The sequence below is a fragment of the Melopsittacus undulatus genome, chromosome 1 (genome assembly GCF_012275295.1).
Source record: "Melopsittacus undulatus isolate bMelUnd1 chromosome 1, bMelUnd1.mat.Z, whole genome shotgun sequence".
Lineage (NCBI taxonomy): Eukaryota > Metazoa > Chordata > Aves > Psittaciformes > Psittaculidae > Melopsittacus > Melopsittacus undulatus.
Genome location: NC_047527.1, coordinates 50,423,731 through 50,442,111, shown reverse-complemented (window position 1 = coordinate 50,442,111; position 18,381 = coordinate 50,423,731). Strand labels below are relative to the sequence as shown.

The following is an 18,381-nucleotide window of genomic DNA, read 5'->3' as shown; positions in this document are numbered from 1 at the left end:
GCCTTTCTCTCTGACATCCAAGGTTTTGACTGAGTAAGCAAAACGAGCACTCTGCCTTGAAACACCAAAGCAATGTGGGTTTGGAAGCAAAATTTAGGCTATTGATAAGGCTTTGTGCCTTCTGGAGAGATTCCTTTCAGTCTTTTGCATGCTTTGTCTTTCCCCCACCCCTAACTTCCGTGACAGAGTTGGTTGTTGACGGGTTCCACATTAACAGACCGCTTGCTTTTGAGGGGCAAGGAATCAGTGACACTTGACTAGATACAGCCGCAGCTACAGCAGAAGTGGCAACAATAGAGAATAGCATCAGCATGCATCCCACAGTCAGCTGGGATGATGGTTTTTAGGCAAATAGCCAGTCGCTAGGCAGCCAAGGACAAGGACTTCCTTTTCCCTCTGCTGAGATCTCTGAATTTTAAGCTCTTCTTCCTTCAAAGAAAGGGGCACATTCCCATCCATCACCAACAAGGTGTATTTACATTTCTTCGTGCTTGGGATGTGATTTCCAGTTTGGGTGGTGCAGGTTTCCAGAAAGAGCTCCCCTTGTCTTGGATTTTTGTCCCAAGAAGTTGAGACTGTTTTTTCTCTCCTCCTCAAGTCTTGGGAAGCGTCAGAGTGGCCGAACTCCAGATGAGGCAGCTGTTCCGAAATACACTCAGTGGGAACAGTTTTCATAACAATGGGAACCACATGAAAGCTCCCGGAGTAGCTCCTCCCACTATTGAAAAGTCCTTTCAGTTGAGTGGTTTGCATATTGGGTTGCATAAATGACTAGACACACCAAGGGGTCCATTTTCAGCACTGTGCGCATAGAATTAGACACGCAAGCCTTGCTAACAATAATGACAGTTGTGTGCAAAACTCCCTGCGCAATATGCTGAAAATATTCTGCTTAGTGAATCTTCCAGCTCACGGCTATTTCCTGGCAGTGCTGAGTTGAGTTCTGGGAACAAAATGAAAGTCTGGGCTCTGTGTGTGTTTCACAGAGCTCTCTCCTATAGTTTCTGGAAAGAAAATGTGTGAAGACTCCCTCTCCCATTTCCCATTTCTATGTCTGAAGTATAAATGAACTCCGCATCCCACCTTTTCTTCAGCAGCCTTAACAAGTGAGCTTGAAGGCTGCTGAAGGAAAAGCTATATGCCTTGAAGGAGCAGAACACAGACTTCATCATATTTGTTACCGTGTGGCTACACAAGTGAGAATGTATGGTGGCACTCTGGGTACAAGCCACGGATAAGCACTGTAGCCTGTCACAGGACCCTGAGGCCCAAAAAAAGTTGTCAGAAGGGGCTAAAGCAAAGTTGCATTTATTTCTTTATTTATCTGTTTAATGATTTTTCATTGTGGTAAGTGAAAATATTTAGCAGTATTTTCTCAGGGGAGCTCTGCTACTGTTGTGTTAGGTTTTACACAAAAAGCGACTGCCCAAGGGGTGGTACAGAGGATGTCAGCCTGAGACTAATATCCCTTCTAGGCTCTGCTAACAAGTCACTCACCTTGAGCAGGCCACTTCATCTCTTTGATTTTCCTCCTTCTCTTTCACCTGCCTTATGTATCCAAAGTGTAAATTTGTCATGGAAAAGTTGCTGTTTTTATTTGAGGGCTAGAACAATGCAAATACCAATGAATAGAAGTGCTAGTGAAAATTGTGACACAGTGGCTGCCATTCATATTTTTCATTAATGAAGTGTTAAAATTTTTCAACTAATTTAAATTAGTTTTTAAGTCAATATTTAACGAGAGAATTGGGGGATAATAACCTGTTTCAGCCAAAAGGGAAAATTAATGCTTGAGCCAGATACATCCACAGTGCCAACCTGTTTATTTAAAGACTGTGCATATAGGAGAGTTGTTGGGTTCCTTTTCCTGAGCATTGAAAGTCTGAAACAAACTGGTAGCTGCTTTCTTGCTCACAGCATCAATTTTCTTTCAAGCAGCAGCCCCCAAAATCACACTCTCTTCTTTAGATTCACTGTCCTAATACCAGTTGCCTGTCTTTCTGCTCTCTTTCTGCTTTGCTTGCTTCTTTTATCACATATACACACAAATGTACATGCACACATACTCCCCCTGGACCAGAACTCAGCAAAGCTCTAGGGAAATACAGGTCTCGGAATGCACCAGTTTTGCCTCTTGTTTTTAGTAGTATATTCCCAACTACCCCTTGCAGCAGTAAAACCCCACCATTTCAGTGAGGTTGAATGCAATCAAAACAGTGTGAGCTCCTGTTTTATTCAGAGGCATTCACTATGGGCTGTCTTCTGGTTCACTGCAGTCCTTCACAGCATGCAGTCAGTCCAAAGACATCATAAGTACCCAGCTGTCTGTACAAAGGAGTCCCCAAACAGCACTGGAGCTGGGCTAGGACTCTTTGACATCTCCTTCCAGGTCACCAGCAAGGACGAGAGGCCAGGATGTAATTGCTCCCTGAAGTATGACTTAGTATCTGCATTCAAAGGCAGAAGCTGCCTCAAGATTATGCTCACTGGAAAATACTCAGAGGGTGCAATTGAGATTCATTGGCGTGCATTAAAATCACCATTCCCTTTCTGGGGCTCTGATTGAACAACACACAGCTAAACCTGAAAACAAGGCTCTGAGTTGCTAAGCAAGGTGGCAGAAATGCTGGTAGATGCAGCATAGAAGTCATCACGGGGATTGAAAGCCAGGTGTCCTTGTGCAGGGAGCTGGCTTGTATTCACAGCCTGAGTCTGGGTCACAGTGATGACGAGAGGCATCATTTCTGGTGAGCTTTCTATGCAGGCTGCAAAAGCTTTTAGTTAACCACATTTATACTGCCATGGAAGTGCTCTTTGCTGGTTATAGCTGGTCTCATGGGAGGAATGAATAAGATGCAGCAGCAGATTAGTATTTTTGCCTACTGCAGATTTGGCTTTAGATTTATCAGCTTCTTTCTAATCCATGAATAAGAGATAACATACTTTTTGAAAGCCAGAGATGACTACTGTGCAGCTTTCTCTTCTCTTGTTATAGGCTTTCAGTTGCCTGCCACAGAGAAAGCGTCGTGACTTACATTTCTTCTCCTCTCAGTTCTAGGGAAAATTCGAACTGCAGTGGGCAGTGCCCAGCTTCTCATGGCCCAGAAATTTTACCAGTTCAGAGAACTTTGCGAAGAAAACCTGGTATGTAAGTTTTCTGCTAGACTCTTGTTGTGTGCCTTTTACGAACCCTGTGAACAATAATGGCTAGACAGAATTTCTGATTAATATGGTAGTTTTTCTCGTAAAGGCCTTGATATGAATTTGGGAGTATCTCTGTGAAACTTAGCAGTGTCAGCATGAGCTTCACAATGGCTTTCGAGTCATAAGACAGCAACAAGCAAAAAGCTTTGGGTGAAATAACACTGAGGCTCTGCTACCAATTTCAGAAGAGTAAGAACCTGTCCCTTGCTCCCTGAGTTCAGTCTCAGAGATGTTTGGGTAAAAGAACTTAAACTCTTTCAAGGTGGACCAGAAGTCTCATGAGTGGGGCTTTCCCATGTAATCTGTACTAAACAAGATAGAAATACAAGAAAGTCAACCATTGAAAACTGGTGCTTCATGTTCCACAACCCCAATAAGTGAAAAAGAGAAAAATAATTTTCCAGAAGGTTAAAAGGGCAAAGAATGATATTCCTGTTGGTAAATAAAAATACATTTTACACCTTGTATCTAAAGCACTATTCTTCTGCATGTTTGCTTGCAAGCTTTTCACCCACCAGAGGTTATTCTTGGTTAAACCTTAGGTTCTCAGAATGTGGAAAGGGCATTCACGCATTGATATATCACTATTTGCACACACAGCAACTGTACATATGCAGAGGTAGCAGTCTTTTTACAAGTGTGAACATGGCAGGGAACCCTTCCTCATGAAAGTGAAGATGAGGCTGGTGATTCATTTCACTGGGATTAGGATATAACCAGTTGTGCCCAGGAACATCCCTAGGCAGATCCTGCCACAGGGGACCTGCCACATGCCCTTTCCCCATGGTCCACGGGGGGTAACCACTGCTTTCAGTGAGTGGGGATTTGTGGGGGCACAGCAGCTCAACACCCAGCCAGACTCCTTGAAAAACCCCTGCAGTAAGTAGTGCTCCATTTTGCTTCTCTCTCTGTGTCTCAGTGATTGCTTGGATCTGCTGAAACTGCTTTGCTAGCGAGATTCCTAACCATTCACACAAATGCTTTACATTAAGGCGTACTAAAGCCAATGTGTTTTTCTTTCTTCTATTGCACAGAATCCTAATGCACATCCACGGCCGACCTCCCAGGATTTAGCAGGGTTTTGGGATATGCTGCAGTTGTCCATAGAAAATATTAGTATGAAATTTGATGAACTTCATCAGTTAAAGGCCAATAATTGGAAACAGATGGATCCTCATGACAAGAAGGTAGAACACTGTAGATTTTGTATGCTTCATTTAAAACCCTGCACAAATACTGGACAGATTAAATAGGCCTCTGTGTTACAGCGTTGACGTTTAAAATGTGAAATGAAGCTCATATCAAATTAATTTCATTGTATTAACAATGTTTACATAATAATCATCTGGGATATTATCTGTAATATGTTTCAGGCATATTTTTAAACCAAATCTGTCTTTGTGAATCGGATAATGGGAATGTGGTACTTTGTTAAGCTTTATATTTAATCATATTAGATGATCAATCGTTGGAAGGAACTGCCTTATATATTGATTCTTAAAATTAAATAAATCACATTTACGGTTCATATTATTGCATATAGCAAGAGTTCTAGGTTGTGTTACTGAAAAAAAGTAGGAAATCACTGTAACCATCACTGACTTTGGTAACCAGATTGCAAACAAAGCAATATCAAAAATATGCCTTCCAAAATGTCACATGAAAGAACTACTTTTTTTTTGTCCATTTGTTTCATTTTTTAATTTATTTTGGTTTGGTTTTTGTTTTTTTTAATGGGTGATTTCATAAACAGGTTCACTTTGCTGGTGGTGTTGTTTACCCAAAGTAGCATAAAAATCATCTGGAGTTTTGGTCTTCTTTTATTTTTTTAAATGTAGTTGTCTTCTGTCACCATGAAAAACTACCATCTCCCAACTGTGAGCCACATTTCACTTTCCATTCTCATTTGGCACCATTGCCTTATTTTTCCTCTCACTATCTGCATCAAGACAAACAGCACTTGGGTGAGCCAAAATACACAAATGTTTCAAAAAAATCCTTAAAAGCCAGACCCATTCCTAGAGGAATCAACAGTCCAATGTCGCGCTCCTATAGGTATGTAATTTGCTGGCTGAATTTCCACCGTGGCTGCTCTGATAGGAGTGAATACAGTCAACAGGTAGGGTCACCAGAAGGAGGGGGAACATGACATACAGGTACAGTGGCTCAGACATGAGTCCGGGCTGCCCCAACTGATGATCAGCTGGCTGCTGATGACCAAAGTGGTGTTTTCTTTTGGACAAATAACCATAATAATAACAAACCCCATTAATCTTGCAGAGGAAAGCTTGCAAAGGCAGTGCTGGTAGCACTCTCCCTCCTCCTCCAATCAAGACTAAATACTCATTCCTAACTTAGGAGTGCCATGTTCACACCATTTGTGCATACCTAGTGTGTTTTGTAGGGGAATGAATGGGAGTGTGTTTTCCTAGCCCAAGGTACTGAAGGCAAGTCATTTTCTTATCTTCTTTTTTTTTTTTCAAGTTACTATCAAGAAAAGGAAGTTAAAACCGTCAGACATGCATGCACAGAAACGCTGGTATCTGGTCTTTCATTAGCTTTTACAATAAAGCGGGTAGGCCGAGTGTTTGCAATTGCAGTGAGAAATGAGAGCTTTCCTTAAAAAAAAACAAACGTGCCTTTTCTTTGCTTCTGAAAATAAACACTTCAAAGAGTTTCCAACAAAAAGAAGACTATAATGGGTTAAAGGAAGTTAAGTAGTGATGAAGAAAGGGACCTACAGTAGGAAGTTAAAGATTTTAACGAATTGCACTGTGTTCCTGTTTCAACAGCGTTTGTCTATGATTTTTAGATGAAACAGATCATCTATCTTAAAAAGGATTAAAAAAAAAGAAAAAAGAAAACACTTCCTATGGAATTGATATTTGCAGTTGCCTTTGGCCTTTGCCACTGGTCCCTTTTTAAGCAGCATAGATTAATCCTTGGATGGAGAGAAAAAGTGAAGTATGAATAAGTGTAACTAAGCACCTTTATATTTCGAGCCATGGAAGCTGTGAGCAGCATGAAAGAAAACGAAAGGGCAGAATGGGACCTTTGTAGTGCGATAAAATCCCCTCGCTCAGAAACCATGTTCACAGTTGGAAGGGGATGTAACTTAAAAGACAATCTAATTAACTTGACAAAGTCTTTGTGGCCGCCTGAAATTCAGACCTGAATACACTTTTCTTTTTTGGGAGAGATCCTTCTCTGAGGGGGGTTTTTTGTTGGGTTTTTGTGTGTGTGTACATGCACCAGGATACGCATAAAAGTCCTCCTTGTTGATCGCATATCTGGAGCTAGCTGCCACCATGATGATTAATGCATGTTCTCTTAATGGTTCTTAAGCTTTTCCTAGCAGTTTTTTTTTCTGTTTCTATCTGACTGTAGCTTGTCATGCCTATTTAGCAAGAGGCTAGAGTTTATGAGCGTGCACAGTGAGCCCCAAAGTGCGGGATTTTTGAGAAGTCATGAAGCCACTACAAAACACATACATAAATATATGGTGTTTCTTAACAGCACTTACTCTGATGCACCAGCTAGTTCCCATCTGCATTTGGGAACACCAAAGCCACGGTATCTCCGTGTTGCAAGAGTACCCGTTGTGTTATGCACGTATAGAAGAGGGTGGCTCAGGAGTCGGGGCTCTCCAGAGCTCCTCTGCTGAGCGTGGTGCTCGGTCCCCAGCCGCTCACAACTGTGCTGGTGGCGGGAGGCCACATCTGATGCTCTCCTTTCTAGCCCCTGGCACCAGGAGGAGACGCCTGGATCCCCCCTGCCCTGGGGAGCCGCACTAAGTGGTTAGCGGTGGGGGCCTCGGCCCCAAGGAGAAGTAGCCCTTTGCCCTTGCCCTGTGTTTATGAAACCTTGAGCACAAAAGCCAGTTCACTGAAGACAGAAAGGCAGATAAGAGCTAACAAACCTTAGGTAAAATGTGTGTTCTAACTACTGACGTATCCTAGTTTTTCCCACCTTTCCCTGAGAAGCTGTATAATGCCATTAACCTTCTGCTTTGATCAGGAGAGAAGGGTCCCTCCTCCAGTGCCAAAGAAGCCATCGAAAGGTCAGGTGCCACTCATACGAGAACGCTCTCTGGAAAGCTCGCAGCGTCAAGAGGCCCGGAAACGGCTGATGGCTGCCAAGCGCGCTGCATCGGTCCGCCAGAACTCAGCTACCGAGAGCGCCGAAAGCATTGAGATATACATCCCCGAAGCCCAGACCAGGCTATGAAGGGATCCAACCAGGAGGACTCTCTCTGGCAAGACATGCCTCATGTATAATCTGCCCCTCTAGGCTCCTGCTCAAGGTCACCACAAAGTATTTGTACCTCCTCCTCCTCTCTCTCTTGCTCTCTGCCCCCTCCTCTCCCCCTCCCCTCTCTCTATACGCAGCCACCCCGATGCTCCCAGTGAACTCCACTGCCGTGGCGTAGTTGTCGGTCCTCCGAGAGATGTCCTCTAATCGCCCTTGCTTTCTGAAGGTTCGCCCATGCCATCACGATGCTTTGTCACATGTACTGATGCTGCCACTTTGCCTCATGTAAACGAGTACGATCTGTCTATTTTTTCGTTTCTGTTTGAAACAAATAAACGCAGCGCTCAGACTTCCACACACCCACCACCTGTACAGTAGATGCTCCGTTTAACTTACTCATGATCTTTAGTTGACCTAAAGCTAGTCTGTTACCCAGTGTACAGCAATATCAAACTGTAGGGGACTTTGGAAATTTCAGTCATGCAGGGTGATCCTTTCGGACTCTGCCGTCTTCCTCACACAAGATGAAAGGAACTAAGACTCAGATTCCCTTCTTTTTATTACTGTTTTTTTTAAAGCAGATGGCGCACTTTAAACCTCCGAATCACACCTTCTCACCTGAATTTAAGGAGTCACATATGGGGAGGGGGCTGGGGTGGGCATAGGGAAGTGGGGGAGAAAATAAAACACAGCTCTGCAAGGTGAAAAAGTGGAAGTATATCCCGCAGGTGAGATGGCGAGGGATAGAAAAGTTCCTGTGGAAAGATACCTGCACACTCACAGCTGCACAAACTGCCTCATTTTTATTTCATCAATCACTACTTAAACATTTCAATCAGCAGAAGATTGTAAATTCGATCTTCCAGGGAAATAATCTATTTTGAAAGGCAATAAAAGAGTGAAAAGGAAGGAGATAAGAAGCAATGACAGTTGAAGAGTTAATATAAAAGAAGGATTTTCTTGTCCAAGTATTAAGAATTTTTAAAATTGTACTGTATTGTCAATTCCTCTTGTATTGTATTGTATGGATTATATTGGTTAAAAAAAAAAAAAAGAAAAAAGAAAAAAAGAAGTTTGGTTTTGTTGATGTCTTAGTCTCGGTGGGACCATCTGATCTCACATGTCACGCAGTCACACACGGGCACCTGTAGGCAAATTGCTGTACATGGAGCCTCTGATGCTTTTCCAGACCAGGCTTGCTTTGCTCTATCCACAGCCACTTGTACGCTACAGTTCAGGCCGCTTATCACGAAACAGTCCATATCTAGGAGTAAATTTCTCACTCAGCCTCCTCTTAGCAGTATAAAATACCCGTTTGAACAAGAACAATAAAGTATTTTTCACAAGTTATGGGATCAATATGAACTTAATTTTTTTCACGACAAGCCTTCCTCCCAATGGCTTCTGCCATTGTTTTGCAATCACAAAAAATATGCATCCCAAGTAGCTCATTAATAGTGGGGGTAACTGGCAGACAATAGGGCTGGAGAGGAGCCTGAGAGGTCAGCCTCTGCATGTCTGTTCCCCCCATTCACCCTGGCTGAGGCAGGAGCTTGTCCTCCAGCTCCTCTGCAGTGGAGTAGTGCTGATCATGACGCTGCCAGGATCTCTTGTGCCAACATTAGGAAAGCTACGTCAGGCATGTTGCTGAAAGCAAGTTGTGTGCGTGCATGTGAGTTTGAGTGTGTGTGTGCACATGTGTGCCTAGCTGGCATGTGCTGCTGAAAGCAGAATTACTGTGATCTGGTTCAGATGATGGGGCTGGTCCAGGGCAGAGGAACACTGTGTGGCCCCTGGTATTGTGTGCAGCCCCATGGTGATGCTTTCTGGAGCCCTCCACTGGTCCCTGTGAGCTTTTTGCCCCAGCTGCCAGGGCAGGGCTACATGGGAGAGGAAGGCAGGCTGCTTTCCATTCCTGATGGGAACAGGCAGAGGGTAAAGCCCCCATGGAGGGGCACAGGTTGCCAGCACTGTCTGTGCCCATAACTGCTAAACTTGTACAGATGATCCAACCCATGAAAAATCCCACTGCACGGAGTAGTGTAATTCTGCAGCTTGCACTTAAAAAGCATTCAAAATTGTCATCAAAAACTTAAGGACTTGCTGAAACTATCCATTGAGATCATGGCAGACAGCTTCTTTTCCTACAACATCATAGCCAGGTGCTAATTTAATTTTATTCAAGAAAATAAGAGAGGTAATAGGTTCTGGCACCAAGTATTTTCATGAGAGCATACTAAAACCACTAGAGAATTTGCTACCTCTCAAAGCCATTGATATCTGAGCTATGTCTTTATAAACAGGGCACAAATATTTACTGCTGTGGTTTACAAGATAAGGGCTAATAATTTAATATATAAATGACTTTTAACTAGAGTAATCAGAAATCCAGTGTAACCCTAGAGTGCTTTGTGTTACAGGAGCTTCAAATGGTTTGACCCTCTAGGTGTTTGAATAGCAGTGTATTTGCTAGTTTTGAAACACTGCGTTTAACTTTTAGCAGCAATGAAACATCACCGTGTTTGCAGTATGTAATAGTGCCAACTGCCACTTTTGAGCATATATAGTCATAGGAAGTATTAATTATTTGGAACTCATTTGTACTGAAATATTCAAAGCAGTATCCAGGTGAGAGTCCACATTCACAACTGTGTTGCAGACTTAACTTAGTTTTGTGAACGTTTCATGAAAGATGAGTTAAGACTTTGGTTGACAAGTGGCTACAGAAATTTATATCCAGCAAGTTCCCACCTAAAAATGCAGAAAAGCAAAGACTATCTAGTCCTGTACATTACAAATTACTGTATTTGTATGTCATAGAATATTTTTCATATCTAATTTAAATGAATTTATTCTTAGCAGGATGCCTGTTAGTTCATTTGGCACTGGAGAGGTTATTATAATGTTTGCTTAGTTTTTTAGCAAAATATTAAAAATAGAGCCAAGACCAGAAAGTATAAAATAGAATAATTCTGCCCCTAGAATGCCACTAGTTAACCACTTGACTCATTTACTGACTCAATGCTAGTATATTTGCTCTATCATCTGTTTTAGTATAATTTGTAACTATTTGTTTTTAGTCTAACCTGCCCAGTGTATATTAAAAATGCCTATATTCTGTTTCACTTTGGGACTAAACTATTGCTTTTTTTTTCTTGGGGGAAATTTTAGAAAAGGTTGTTTTTGTCTCCTGCTTCAAAAGTTTAAAAAGAAAAAAAAAGTATTTATTATATTTTTTGCAGATGTTTCCATAAAATTCTCATAATCTTTTTGTAAAGAAAGATGAAGAAATGGATTAAAGATTTTTAATATTTGAAAAGGTAAATAGAAATAATTTATTTGTAATATATTTCAGTTTATTTATTGGTGTTCCCTTAATGCTTTTATGTGCACTATCACTTTAATTTAAACTGTATCTTTGTGAATTTATTGGGTTTTTTGTTTGGTTGGTTTTTTTTTTAAGGAAAATGGTCAAATGCATATTTTAAGTAACTGGAATGTAAATCACTGACCTACCTGCATTCCCAAATGTGATTTTAAAAATGTTTTTGATTTGAAACAAAAGACACAAATGTGAAAGCCTTTAGAGAGAGGAGAGTGTTTTTATGGCTTAAAGATTTGGGTTTCCATTGGATTATCTATCTGGTTTGTGTGTGGACAGGAAAATGTAAATAGATGAATGTTTCCCATAATGTAAAAAGAGAAAATTAATAAAATAATTAATGCACTGCTTGTAAGAGCTGTGGGTTTTCAATGCAAAATCGCTCTCCCAGAACTGCCAAGGCATTCCATTTGATGTGGTCAAGGATAAAAGCATGACAAGCAGAATGTTTCTCTTAAGCACTTACTGCTTAAGACCGATCCTGCAAAGTCTTATGCACAGCGTCCCACTGTGCCCACTGGAAGTCCTCATCTGCACAGAGTTACTCACAGGTGTAAATATTGCCATGATCAAGGCCTTGAGCCTTAGCAAAATCTTCAAAGCCGCTTCTGCACGGCCAAACCCTGCTGAAGATGACAGGAGTTACATTGGTGATTTCAAAAGGAGCAGCAAGAAACCCCAGCCTGTTTCTTTTTCCCCTCACTGGTCCTCTTCATCTCACGCTGATCTCCAGTGATGGATGAAACATGGGGGGGCAAAGAGATCCCTGGCAGAGATAGTTTCCTTTACTTGGAATCCTGCTTTCTGACAGGATTTTTCATAGTATGTGAAATAAAGACAGTCACTAAATACCACAGAAATATACCCTGGATGATGTTGCTCATGGCCATATGAGTGTTTAAACAAGTTCTGATTCAGTCTGTAGAGCCTAATAGTTATATCAATAGCATGCCAATGCTGCACCACATACTGTCTGCCCATGTTTTGACCCTCAGCACAGGAAGATCAGAAGGATTTGCACCAGGGATTTGTAGGCAGGGAAACTTCTGCTTAAAGGTTTTTTTACAACCAAGATTAAGGGAATTTATGTTCTCATTGGTCACTGATAAACTGAGGCACCAGGGATGGAAAAAAAAGTACATTTTATTATTTAAAAACCTTTCTGAGGTGGCTGGTATATTTTCCTAATGAGAATGGAGCAGAGGGCATAAAATAACAGATAAGTTTCAGGCTGTTCTCTGGCAGAAGAATGAAGAAATCCTGAACATGGCTCATAGTCCTCTCTTTCATGCATGCTTATGGAAAACTTTATCCCTATTTATTCTCAGTGTTCCCTTCCAGATCAAATCTGGAATTATGCCTTCCCCACAAGCATAGCTTCTTGACAGTTTGTTTGCCAAAGTCTGTTCTCTCCTGCTAGACTTTTTTTTTTTTTGCAGCACACAATAGGCAAATAATACATTTCGACCTTCATTTTGGGGCACACTTGTGTATCAGATCTGTTGAGATTTGGTGTTGACTTTGAGTTGACATTTTTGATAGCAATTAATAATATAAATATTGGCTGCTCTGCTGCTGTTGGCATTTGTCGTTGTAGTCTTAGGTTTATCCATGATTGGGAGTGCAGTCAGCACATGAAGTTCTCCTTTCCCACTGTGCATCAACCAATGGGGTTGGGTCAGCCCTGCCAGCCTGTGATGCACAGGATGGCTTGTGTTGAGCAAACCTGGGACCAGCACCCACACTTGGAACATACTCATCCACTTTCCCTTTAGACTGATGCTATGCCAGTGACCTAAGAACACTTGCTCTCCTGCCATGGCAAGCTCATTTACAACCATCTTTCCTTCCCCATGCTTTTGTACATAGTGGGGAAGTTTTTACATCCTGTCTTCTGCACTGCTGCTCAGCTGCTGTTGTGACAGGAGAAGGTAGCTGCTATCACTTGATTCATCAGGATGTGTTTGCATGTCAGTCACAAAACATGACATGACTGGCTTTTCCAGACTGCGGTCAGGCTTTCCCACACTTGGGTCCCATTGGCAGGTAGCACCCTTTTCAGTAGCGAGAGTGAATACAACTCTGTGAGTCACACGCCCAATCTGCAGCAAGACAAAGGGATGAGGAAAGGAAAAGGGCTTCCTGGTAATTGTGTTTTTCATGGTTCTCTTCGCTGATCCGGTAATAACATAATCATAGAAATTAGAGACAGAAAATCTCTGCTGGGGCATTGTGTTAACACTCTGCCAGTTACAGATTGCAATCTACTGAGCTCTGGCAGGTAAGTCATCACCTTCCTGGTTATGCTCCACCCAGGGGGAAAGAAAACAACACATGAAAGGAGAAAATAAAGAGATATATTAAAAAACAAACCGAGCTGTGACATTGCCACCACCTATTATGGGTGACTCCTGGTGCAGAGGCCTTCATCATAGCAACTCTGCATTGAGCAATCTCTGTGGTGGCGTGCAGGGCTTTTCCTCATTTTTAAGTCAAGTGGAATGGAAGCAATTATGGATTTTGCCAGCTCCATTCAAAGAGGAGAACTACCGGAGCATTGGAGAGCCCCTAGAGAAGGCAACTGCTGCCCGGCTGCTGAGCTGCACTGACGACAACACTCTGCCATGTTTCAAAGCTGTCAAAAGGTTTGGGGTTAAAGAAAAGCAGTAGAACACAGCGTGGTGGATGTTTTATGGGTATGAAATGTCTTACCAAGGTAAGATAAGTCACTTGTGTAAATAAACATATGCTGAAATAATCATCTTAGTCTGCAGATAGTAACCAGGACTACGGATCTGAGATGTTGAATGGCAAAAGTAACCCCTTCTGAGGTAACTAACCTATTTCCCCAGTGGGAATGTCCAGCCTATCACTTATCCCTGGCTTTTAAGTAGAGAATTATCAAAGTCATGTCCTTAAATTTGTATGGCTTATTTTTCCCTATTGTACTGGCTATTGGCGCTCAGAATTGCTATCTGGAATCACTTTGTAAATTTATGTTCAAGACTGGATTGCTGCAGCCCTTGAACCAGAACTGTGATTGCTGCTGCTTTTGCTGTGCATGCTCCACAAAGTATGTAGCACTGAAATGTAATGCATTGCATGAGTTGGGCTATGTTATTTGTCATCTTACAGCACGTTCTTTTTTCTGTTTTTTTTTTTTAATAAGTGGTTGTAATAATAACTCACTGCTCACCAGTTGCTTTGTCAGTCTTGGGAAGAAAACTTTCCTACCCCCTGAAAAAAAAAATAACTACTGAAACTTTTTCAATTTCTAGGTAGTTCTGGCAAATCATAGCTAGCTTAGGTATAAAGGGAAGGAAATGGAGATAACTGATGCACTTAAATATGTGTCATTCCTCATGTCTCCACTCAATAATTGACAACAAAAGGGAAAAAAGTTGGTATCAAACAGGCAGTTCACAGATGATGTACCACAACTGCAATGCATTTTACCATGCTGTGGTACCAGGCCAAAACTGAGAGCACGGGCCTTGGTACCAAGAACCAAATCAGGGAGTGCCATGAGCAGCCCTAGGGAAGGAGAAAAGCAGGAGGAAGGAGAGACTCTTGGCAGAAGAGCCTGGATACCACCAAGTTCATCCGTGACCAAAGCATTTGCTGTCCCAATCTACAACAACAGCTGAAGGGAAAAGTTCCTTCCCATTTTGGAGTGATGTTTCATTAAATATCTGACATCCCTTCCCAGTGTATCAGCGCCACCACAACCACAATTTCCACCGTCCTATTTGCAAGCCCCAGATGTGGCAGCGCAGATTCATGCTCTCAAGGAGCCCCTGGGTGCCCAGATGAGAGCAGGAGAGACGCAAGTCCCTGAGCAACTTTGGGGCTTCCATGGGGCACAGCTGTCGCAGGCTACAGGAATGATGCCAACTCTAGAGGAACACAGCGTGGACTTGACACAAATAACATAACCCAAAAGTAATCCAGGTCAGTTCATGGCTGTTACTTCCATGAAATAAGCTTTCATGAGTTTGAAAGAGTGAGTCTTGTTTTCATCTCACTAGCAACTGTTTTAATCCAGCATAAACTCCAGTGATGGATTTTTAGTGAGGTTACACACTTGTATTTGCAGTGCTGGGAGAGAAAGGAGACTTGACCCCAGGCTAATTGCCAGTTGTGACATTTAGTGGAGGCATAAAGACGAACCTTTAGCAACTTCAACAGAAACATGTCCATTTGCCAATCTCTGAGTGAACCCAGAAGAGCTATGCCTGAAACACCTGAATTTTAACCCATGATCCTGTGAAAGAGGATCCTATGACCTTGCTCACTGCCCTGAGTCACTGCATAGTAAATACTGCTGTGTTTTTAAACCACTAAAAAAAGGTGACTTACATCAGTGAAGATGTATGACTACATATAACAACATCTTTGATAAACAGATAGCGTGTATCAGTCTGAGAGACTCTATGAAATACTCTTTTGTATTACTAACCTAACTGGCAATGAGAAGTTTCCTTTTGTTTACATCTTTCCCGGCAATAGCATCATGACAACTGTAGCCTGTCTGCAAGAATGTACATGGACCTGGGAACCCAGCCATATGTTAGCAAACTGTGGTGTACTCCACAGCTTCTTGTCCTTTGCTTAATAGCCCTGTGCTTGTACACAAAAGGGAAAAAAAAGCTACTTGTGTGTAGTACTGCATTCATTGTGATGATTCATATTGATCAGCTTCTCCCAGGCAATGCTGAGATCTCAGGTAGGAAGCAGACAACCCTCTATAGCTGTCCTCTTTAAACTGAAATATTTCTTCATAAAAGGTGGGGAATAAAATCAGGATATGAAGCCAAAACAAAGAAAACCTGTTGAAACATGCAGAGTTTGTCACTGAAGTATAATCCAAGCAGATTTTGTTTGTCGACAGATGCATGAGCAAATATAACAATATTCTGAAATGATTTTTGACTGGAAGTGTTTTCATGTCAAATAGCACGTGTGAACTTAATGCTAAAGGCACAAGGCCTTTCCCAAGTGTCAAGTGAGTGCGATGCGGGCACTGTCACAGTGTCCCTGCCATATGCTTAGCTGTAACAACCACTGCCAGGGTTTGTCTGCTGAGATGCTGCTCTTTGGGAACCTTTCCTTGTGGCATGTCCCTCACTCACATGGTAAGAGGACATTGCGCTATAGGAGCCAAGTGTTTTTTGCTTTACCTTGCACTGATGCCAAGCCAGAAATCCCACCGGAGCAGGGTGAATGAATCTCCTTAACACCAATAATTACACTGAAACACCAATAATGACACCCACCTGGGACAGAGGTTTAGCTTTCAACTTATCTGGTTTTTGTTCAATTATCTTTACACCTTAGAACTCTCTCTCTCTGATTTTTCAATAGACAACATGAAACTCTGCTCTCACACCTAAGGAGCCAGTGTATTATATTTGCTCTGGGCTTTCAGCATTTTAACTGGGAGCTGAAGCTGGATCCATTTTTTTATTCCTCTCCCAAAAGGTCAACGAAACGTGAAACTGCAAAAGCCTAATTCTTCTCTGTGTCACATTTGTGCAAGCCCAGAGGGGAACATGGCAATGGTATTTTTAATGCTTCTCCCTCCCCACCACATACACACCTTTTCAATCCACAGTCCTTGGCACATCTGGTGACAGCTCACACAATAACACACTTACTCTCACATCACCTCTTCTAAGAAGTGGCTTCTGATTAATATTGGCAGCAAAAGAAAGGGTCCCAGCAACTGCAACACGTGTGATACGCAGGGGGAAGAGTGGGAGGCCATATTGCAACACTTGGCCTCATCGTGGGTTTTGTGGTTCAGCTGCTTCATGGTCACAACCCACTGTACTGGGCACACACATGCACAGTTATTGTTAGATTGTATATATTGTAAGAAGGGTTTCAGCGTGATTTAACAGTCCTATTAGCGTGACTCTTAACACTCCCTCTAGAGAATCGGCGCTGGGCTGGGCTGAACACTGTGCAAATATTGATGGTTTGTCTTGCAGTGTTTACAGTTCATGAAGGAGCCTGCACCAGAGCTCTCTCCTACGATTTTGCTATTTGTCTTTGGAAATGAATTGTGTGATTTAGAGCATCATAAATGAGCATGTCTTTTCTCTTGCCATTACTAGGAGAGCAACTACTTTACAAAGAGAGCTGTGAAGGCAAAGGCCCAGATCTAAAGACTTTATCATCCTCACCAAGAATTAGTCTTTTGATATAAACCCAAAATCCAGTACTTTTTTTGCAGCTGTAATATACTACAATAAAATATAATCTCATGGTTCACAAAATCTTTCCAGGTAATGATTCAGCATCAGCAGGGCAAGGCATTGTTTTGATGTTCCTGAAGTGGGACATGTTGTCAGGTAAACTTACTTAATGGAAAAGGCTGTTCCTAAAGCCACCACACTGATAAGCCAGGGATATGCGGTAGTGGTTGTGGAGAAACCCACAGCAGGAATCAGGTAAGTTAACATTACATGTGTATATAGTATGAGCAGACGCTATAAGGAATGGCTTCTGGCCAGACACCAAGTGTGCAAGGTGGCTGCAAGCACCTTGCTGAAGATGCTGGTGTTTGGAAAGGAAACGACAGTTTCCACACTGCCTGCTTCAGCACTAGCACACAGCTTGGCTGCACCTACTCTTCATGTCAGGATAAAACCTATGCAAGGGAGTCAGAAGCTGCACTGTCCCTCAGAGTACTGCTGGGGGCCACCACCATCCACCATCCATTGTAACTCCTTCAGAGTTCAAAGGCAAAGTTGCAAAAGACTTGTAATTTCTCAGGGAGCTCTGAGGATTTATGTACTGTCACCTACCTGCACACTGGGAGGTGTTTACCAGTCTCCTGTGTCAGCTGAGCTCATAGAGCAGTAATGTGATTACAACACTTGTGTGCTCAGAAATGCTTTCTGGTTCCTCATGTCTCCTCACCTGATCTCCAGGACAGCTCACCAGTGTTAGAATAAAAAAGCCAACACAAAACACCACCCAGGTGCAAACCATCTGAGGTATGGGCCCTGAAGCATCTCTAACGCTCCCCTTTTTCCTTGCTGCTGCACCCTGCCATTTCTAAGAATCATAGAATGGTTTGGGTTGGAAAGGACCTTAAAGATTATTTCATTCCAACTCACCACCTTCCTCTAGACCAGGTTGCTCAAAGCCCCATCCAACTTGGCCTTGAACATTTCTAGGGATGGTGTTTGTTCTTCCGACATCCTTACCTCAGCTGAGGTCAGAGAGAAGCTTAGAGTCAGGGGTTTCACCCAGGCAGGTTATACATGCAAACATGGGAATGCACGTGGAAGGCTGGCCTCACATCACCACCACTGCATTGCTTGCCAGAACACTTCAACAAGAGCCAGAACTGAAATTTAAGCTCTCAGCCTTTCCTTCTTCCCCACATGGGGAGCTCATACCTTTTTATTGCTGCCCCACTGCCCTACACACAAAGCCTTGGGGCCACCGCCCCACTTCTGTCCGTGCTGTGCAAACACTGCTGCACCCTTTCTCTGCACAGACCAGTAACAGTGCAGTCCTCACTCTCCGCT

At 42.5% G+C, this 18,381-nt stretch overlaps 1 protein-coding gene across 4 annotated transcripts in view; it reads left to right on the top strand.

Moving 5' to 3' along the window:
- DLGAP1 (DLG associated protein 1) overlaps positions 1 to 8,507 on the top strand; it is a 136,386-nt gene extending 127,879 nt beyond the window's left edge. For all 4 annotated transcript variants that reach the window (XM_005153488.4, XM_034067759.1, XM_005153489.3 and 1 more), the window contains 3 exons: positions 3,053 to 3,144; positions 4,239 to 4,391; positions 7,222 to 8,507. In XM_005153488.4, the coding sequence (XP_005153545.1) occupies positions 3,053 to 3,144; positions 4,239 to 4,391; positions 7,222 to 7,431 (455 nt within the window). In that variant the 3' untranslated portion in view covers positions 7,432 to 8,507. The remainder of the gene's footprint in view (positions 1 to 3,052; positions 3,145 to 4,238; positions 4,392 to 7,221) is intronic.
- The last annotated feature ends 9,874 nt before the right edge of the window (positions 8,508 to 18,381 follow it).